The following is a 6,975-nucleotide window of genomic DNA, read 5'->3' as shown; positions in this document are numbered from 1 at the left end:
CCCATCATTTTTAACCCATCAAACTCAATATTTTCTCTCATTTTAACACTTTCATTCAAATATTTTTTTTTTTTTTGTTTTTGTTTTATTTATTTATTTATTTAAATTATTTATTTTCTTTTATATATAACCATCAAAACCTATCATTTTTAACACATCAAACTCAATTTTTTCTCTCATTTTAACACTTTCATTCAAATGATCTTATGGAGTTTATAATGTCTTGAATTCTTGATATCACAATTCACTTGCTCTACTCTTAAGTGCAGCAGCAGTATCATACGATAATAATAGAACTTACAATATAAAAACAAAAAATTTAATTCTACATCATTTTCCATCCACAATAGTACTAACAAACTTGAATCCCCTAAGCTTAAAATAGTAACAACAGTAACATATTTTGATTATTCAAAAATAGAAAAAAAATAGTAAACAAAGTCAAAGGTGAACCGTCCTCTACCACTACCAAGTAGAAACTGCAATACAACTCTCTATAGAATAGTACACACATTTCTCGGGTTGCAAACAATGAAACAGACACAGCATATACAACTTTTACTGGTGTTTCGGGTATAGACCCCCCAACCCCCACCCACACACACCACACTTAAGAGACAAACGTTGTCATGTTTTCAGTCTTTTCGAAGCTTGATCTGAGTTTTCACCATTGCTCATGTCTTGAAACCGATCAACTTGCTGATTACTGGAATGGGGATTCTCATGATCCTGAACACAAATCAAGACAATCATATAAGTTAAAACAACCATCATATATCATATGAAGAAAAAGAAAGAAAAAAAAAGAACAAACTTCGCAATGTTTTCAAAAGTTCCCTTATTTTTTGCAGGCCACAACTACAAGTGATGTATTTAGTGCATTACCAGCAAATGACTTGAGTGATGCTAAAAGAAAGAAAGGTGTTTTTTTATACCTTCACACTGGTTGTGCCAGAAGTCGTCAGTCCTCTATTTGCTCGTTTCCCAAGATCAACTTGAACGGAGATCGTGGCTTGAGTCAAATCAACACCCGAGTTCTGTAGTGCTTGTGTAAGAGAATTCAATAACCTGCAACAGAATATTAGATAACTTAAGAAGAACTAACAAAAATCTTGTGCTAATAGTTCTTGGAGTCAATTAAAGGAAGAATAATCCAACTGTATGAATCTGGAGTTTAGTAAATTGTTAAGGATCTATTAATTTAATAGTGTGCTACAGATTCAAGGTTTAAGGATGTAATGATAGCAGGCACTCAAATTAAGTACTGAAATTTACATACTTGCATTACATTTCTATTGACAGCAATATTGTGCGCGCCAATGGCACTAGTTTTATGCCTAAAAAACTTGAGCAGATATTGTAAAAAGACGGATGTCACAAACTATAGATGGCACAATGAATGGCCGGGTAACGGGTTTAGGTCAAAACAAGTCCAACTTTTTTTTATGGGTAAAAAAGGGTCAGTCAGAGCCGGAAACACTTTTTGTCTTCAATAACTAATGATTGAATATAATTGCAAAACAAAACATTAAAATTTAGCAATATATGAAGTTTTATGCATTTAATAAAGACTTGGCAATTCAACCTGTGTGGCCAGTTAACCATCAGAATAATATTTTGTTTTTGACCAGTTTGAAATTATAAATACCCCAAATCGACCCATGGGTCAAAATTGTCACGTTGACTACATATATTTTCTGATACTTACCCCTGGGAATAAACACTTGAAATGCTGATAGTGCCACCTTCAACAGTTAGCTCCTCTTTCGAACTTCCATCATCGGCAGCGGGGACATCGGTCGACTGCAAATTTACATTACCAACTGACCCCTGAACGGTAGGATGAGAAAATGTACCATCAACTTGCTGAATAGGGACAGGAATGCTCGGTTGAATGGGCATCGGCATTTTACTTGCTAATTCAGGTTGAGAATTGATCGTATTACAGTTCACATCTCCAATTGGGTCAGAAAGAGCGGGATGTTGTGCGGCTGCGGTGACGGTCTGTGGAATTGAGACAATTTCATCAAATCTACCAGGAAAAGATGGGGATGGTCCGGAATCATTCTTTATAACAGGAGATTGCCCAAAATTCGGGACCCGCCAATGACTGTTTCTCTACGAGAAAAAAATGTGGAAAGTTAATTGATTATCACGAAAATATTTCAATTCATCAAATCTACCAGGAAAAGATGGGGATGGTCCGTCTCATATTTATTGTCCACTATTCCATTTTGAGCTGTCTAAAATTGATTGTTTACTTCCATGGATAGATAGATAAAAATTTTAAGGTAAAGTTCTTTAATGCTCTTGCTTTATGCTTGTAAAACAAAAAAAATGGATAAAAAAGTAAGGGGTAAAACTGGAGAGTAAACAAAAAGTACATGTGACAATCACTTACTGTGTGATTTTTGTCGGGCGACAATAAACATGGGACAGAGGGAGTAGCAACTTGGAGGATATTTAGAATTACAGATAACGTTTTGAACAAGTGAACCTTGCGATTAGTACAGACAAGGTTGTAAAAGTCACTAGTCGAGGACTAGTAGATTGGGACCTTGTAAGGATATATTGGCCAAGTCGGAGACTAGTCCCGAAGTTGACTAACTTTGACTTCGATTGTAATTGACCTACGTTGACTAATTTTGACAGGATAAATCCGAATTTGAACTAATAAATCCAACTTTGACCAACTAAATTGCACTTTTGACAACTTTGACTGAACAAATCGGCCAACTTGGAGAGTTGGCCTACTTCAAAATCCAGACTAGTCGGGGACTAGTCGAGAGACTTTTAAAACCGTGAGTATAGAAACTATTGAATATCCTCACACCCCATTAATAACATAAAGACCACATGATCAAGTGATTACCCAAGGCATTAATTTTGTAGGCTCTGCGCTCCAACCTTGGTATGATCCCTCATACTTGTGAACCCTTTCCTGTAAGTATTGAACATATTCTATCACCTGCAAAGTGATGGCACTAATCCATTAAGACGATCACCCCTCAAACAAAAATTAAAACTTACACATGTATATATTTAGTTGATTTACCTCCAGTAGAAATGATGCTGTATCTTTCTTTTGATCACTGTTTGGTATCAAATCCCTCAATATCTGAAATCTAATAAACAAGTAAAACACCATACTCAAACATGAGAAAGATTGATCTGTGATATCCAAATCAACTTCAAAATCGTAACAGGGGAAACATATAGATGTTTTTATTGCATATAATTATAAGATGACATGTAACCAAAGCTATATACATTTCCTTGCAGGTCAAATAGAAAGGTACTGCAGTAGCTGTAAAAATTCTCAAGTGTTCTTATTTTTCATCGATTATATTTGTAGATTCTAAGTCCAAAAAATCAACTACATTTCGATGCTAAGAAAGTACTTGCAATATTTTCAGATACACAAACAACATGAGATAAGTACAAGGTAACGTTTGTCATAAACAGACAGTAAGACAGTAAAAGTACACAAAGTTAAGTCGATTTAGTTAGGAAACAACACGAGATGTATCCTTTCGAATCTTAGTCGCGTTTTCGTATTTATTAGATTCACATATCTTTAATTAATTCATCAAACTAGTGCTTCAATACTGGTTAATCATTATCCATTTTACTTTCAATTTTACTACTAAATCTATCCATTAAGTCCTAAAACTATGAAGTAATTGCAAACACCAAAATACATCTATTAATCAAAGTATTTAAGTCGCATACACCCAGTGTTGTAAACGACGTCCGTTGCGACACCCGTTGCGGTGTTTCGGTGGCTAGCTCGTATCGAACCTGTCCCATCTTCTAATAAGTCGCTCAACGGTCAACGGTCAAAAGTTGGCTCAAATGCGAGAAAGGTCGGGTCAACGCCGGTCAAAAGTCAAAAATTCGGTTAAAATGGGTCAAAGTCGGTCAAATCGATCAAAATTGACGTAGTTTAGTGTTACTTTTTTGTATTATATTAACAATTATAGATACAAACTGTGTATATATATATATATATATATATATATATATATATATATATATATATATATATAGGGGCAGGATCAATGGGGAAGTAACCAATCGGGGGAAGAAAAAAAAAAAAAATTCGTTTTTTTTGGAATTTTTTTTTCCGGCATCAAGATCACACGAAAATATGAACATTTAGAAGAGACACTTCGTGATGAATGTTATTATTTAGGCGGGAAAACGATCGAAAAAAATAACATTCAAGATAATATTGTTCGTGAAGAATATGAACGTTTTTTTTTCATGTTTTGTGAAGTAAAATTTAGCCCGATTTAGAGTTTAGGGTTTAGGGTTTGGTGTTTTGGGTTTATTCTATAAACCCAAAACACCAAATCCTAAACCCTAAACTCTAAACCGTTCGTGTTAAAAACTCAATCTAAATCCTAAATCTAAACCCTAAATCAAAACCCTAAACCCTAAATTTCTAAACCCTAATATCTAAACCCTATAAACCCTAATATCTAAACCCCAATAGCTAAAACCTCAACATACGCTCGAAAAACACGATAATTGTTATATATTACTTCTTCGAGCGTTTTCCCGCCAAAATAAAAACATTTATCACAAAGTGTCTCTACTAAATGTTCATATTTTCATCTCATCTATAATGTTCGTGAACAAAGTTTTTTCAAAAAACGAAAAAAAAAAAAAAAAAGTTTTTGCTTCCCCCCGTTTCCCCCCGATTGGTTACTTCCATCTTGATCCTACCACTATATATATATATATATATATATATATATATATATATATATATATATATATATATATATATATAAGTCAACGTCAGCTAGTCTCGCCCCCCGTCTCGACGTTTTAAGGTCCCGACCGTCTCGACCCTGTCTCACGTCTTTCTCAACCTTGCATACACCTAATATAGTCTTTCTAAATCAGCTACTATAGCAAATAAGTAGGATGAGTATAACAAGTCAAAGAATTATGATCCTACTGACTATTAAATGTTTGGGATAATGTTTAAAAGTGATTATGTTCATAATCATAAAATCAACTGTAGCAAAATGCACTGCAGGAGAAAATATTTTAATCTAATTCTGTTATGTGAAGTTGTGATTTATCAGTTGTGTAAATAAGCTAGGAAAATTCTATAAAGTTATCGACTTGCATGCAAATTAGTCCAAAATAATAATATAATTACAATCAATAACTCAATACCTAACACAACTTACAAAGAATAGAAAAAAAATATGATTTTAAAATTATGATAAGGAAAAAAAAAAAAAAAAAAAAACCTTTCATTAATCTTGCTCCTTCTACGCTGTTCTGTGACTGAATGTTTAGACCTAGTTGCATCAATCTTATCATTATTGTTCTTCATATCTGCTTTCCAAAATTCAATCAACCAATTAAAAAAAATCAACCTTTTAATTAATAATAATAATAAGCAAGAAAATTGTATCTGTCATGACAGTTTACTTGATGCATTTTTCTTTTTCCGTAATCGTTGTTCAATTGATAAAAAGTGAAATTATTTGCCCTAGATCTAATATGAATATGGATTGAATATAATTATAATATGAATATGAATGAATATGTATTGATTGTAATAATAAGGTTGGGGAAAATAGAAAGATATAGATGACTTGCCTATAGGTGGATAAATAGCAGAATTGGGTAAACGCCGGCGGCGGCCACCGTGAAAATAAACCTCACGGACGACGGGATGCCCGAAAAACAAAACAACTTCGTTTCACGTGCTTCTCATGAGCTGCATTTTTTATTAGGATTTTATTTTTGATCTTTATCTTTATTTATTTATATCAATAATTAAATTTAGAAAATTTATGGCAAAGAACCAAATCAGACAAGCTCGTCATGAAAGATCAAACCTCGTTCGAGCGGATAAAAGGATCTCGAGAGAACTACATCAAAATACATCAATTTACCATGATCAACAAGTCGACACACGCCGACAACGACATCGAGTCCACCCGAATAGACTCGACTACGGGAGAGGCATGAACATTACAGCGGAACGGCAACCGAACAGTTTAAATTACAACACCAAACCAATAGAAACCCGGCTATCATCGCCGAATTTTCAGAGAACCTTTACAAACGCGATGATTCCGGTAATCGTAGGTTGCCGGTAGCCTCCAACAACCGCCAACAGCGTGGAAAGTAACATGAGTTACCATCTTGCCGCCGGTAGTCACTAGAAGCCGCCAAACAACCGTCAAGCAACTAACATAGTCGCCTGCCACCGTAAATCGCCACCCGTAGCCGCCGAGGTTCGGCAGTGACTATGGCGGCACCAGGACCAACACAATCCCCACAACCACCTCAGCTACCACAGAAGGCGGAAAAACAGTAACGGGGCAGCTACATAGTCGCTGGAAATTGCCGGAATCACCGGATTTCAACACACAAACACCCAATCGCAACCCTGTTAACCACAATCAATCGAAAACCTAATATCGGAGCCGATTAGGAGGGTGTTAGTCTCTGATTAGGAGGGTTATGGGTTCTCCGTGTACGAGAGGTTATTTTGAAGCGCATGCCTCGTGTTAGGTGCTGCTGGAGTGCCCGTAGTTCCTTTTAGTGTGCGGCTTCTTAGTAGTGGAGATTGTGACGTTAGACATGTTTCCGGTTTTATGTTGTGATTAGATTTAGGTTTGGTTGTTACTAGTTGTTTGTATCATTTCAATTTCAATGTGCTCGCTCTTATTCATTCATTGTTCTCGTCTAATGTGTAGGACGATCAGAGCGAGCCCTTACAATTTCAATCATTGTCGCTTGTTTCTAACACCGGATCTTTACGATCTTTTTATATATATATATATATTAATATTTTCGCCGTAAAAAAAAGAACCAAATGAGACCCAATTTTCAGTTCTAGACGTACGGACTACGGGCGGAGAAAAAAATCTGACAACCGAGCGGTATCCATTTAAAAGTCAACACGTGTCCATCCTTAAGGTGGTCCCACATGTTTCT

General features: G+C 35.3%; 1 protein-coding gene across 1 annotated transcript; it reads right to left on the bottom strand.

The window, feature by feature from the left end:
- Window positions 1-280: 280 nt before the first annotated feature.
- LOC139840193 (transcription factor BIM2-like) lies at window positions 281-5,502 on the bottom strand. Its single transcript, XM_071830421.1, has 7 exons — window positions 5,455-5,502; window positions 5,271-5,358; window positions 3,056-3,125; window positions 2,873-2,968; window positions 1,709-2,118; window positions 936-1,068; window positions 281-729 (listed from the first exon to the last, which is right to left on the bottom strand). The coding sequence occupies exons 2-7, from the start codon at window positions 5,354-5,356 to the stop codon at window positions 628-630; spliced, it is 897 nt and encodes a 298-aa protein (XP_071686522.1). The 5' UTR covers window positions 5,357-5,358; window positions 5,455-5,502; the 3' UTR covers window positions 281-627.
- Between the last annotated feature and the right edge of the window lie 1,473 nt (window positions 5,503-6,975).

Source organism: Rutidosis leptorrhynchoides, chromosome 4 (genome assembly GCF_046630445.1).
Source record: "Rutidosis leptorrhynchoides isolate AG116_Rl617_1_P2 chromosome 4, CSIRO_AGI_Rlap_v1, whole genome shotgun sequence".
Classification (NCBI taxonomy): domain Eukaryota; kingdom Viridiplantae; phylum Streptophyta; class Magnoliopsida; order Asterales; family Asteraceae; genus Rutidosis; species Rutidosis leptorrhynchoides.
The sequence above is the reverse complement of the archived record's forward strand: the minus strand, read 5'-3'. Positions and strand labels throughout refer to the sequence as shown.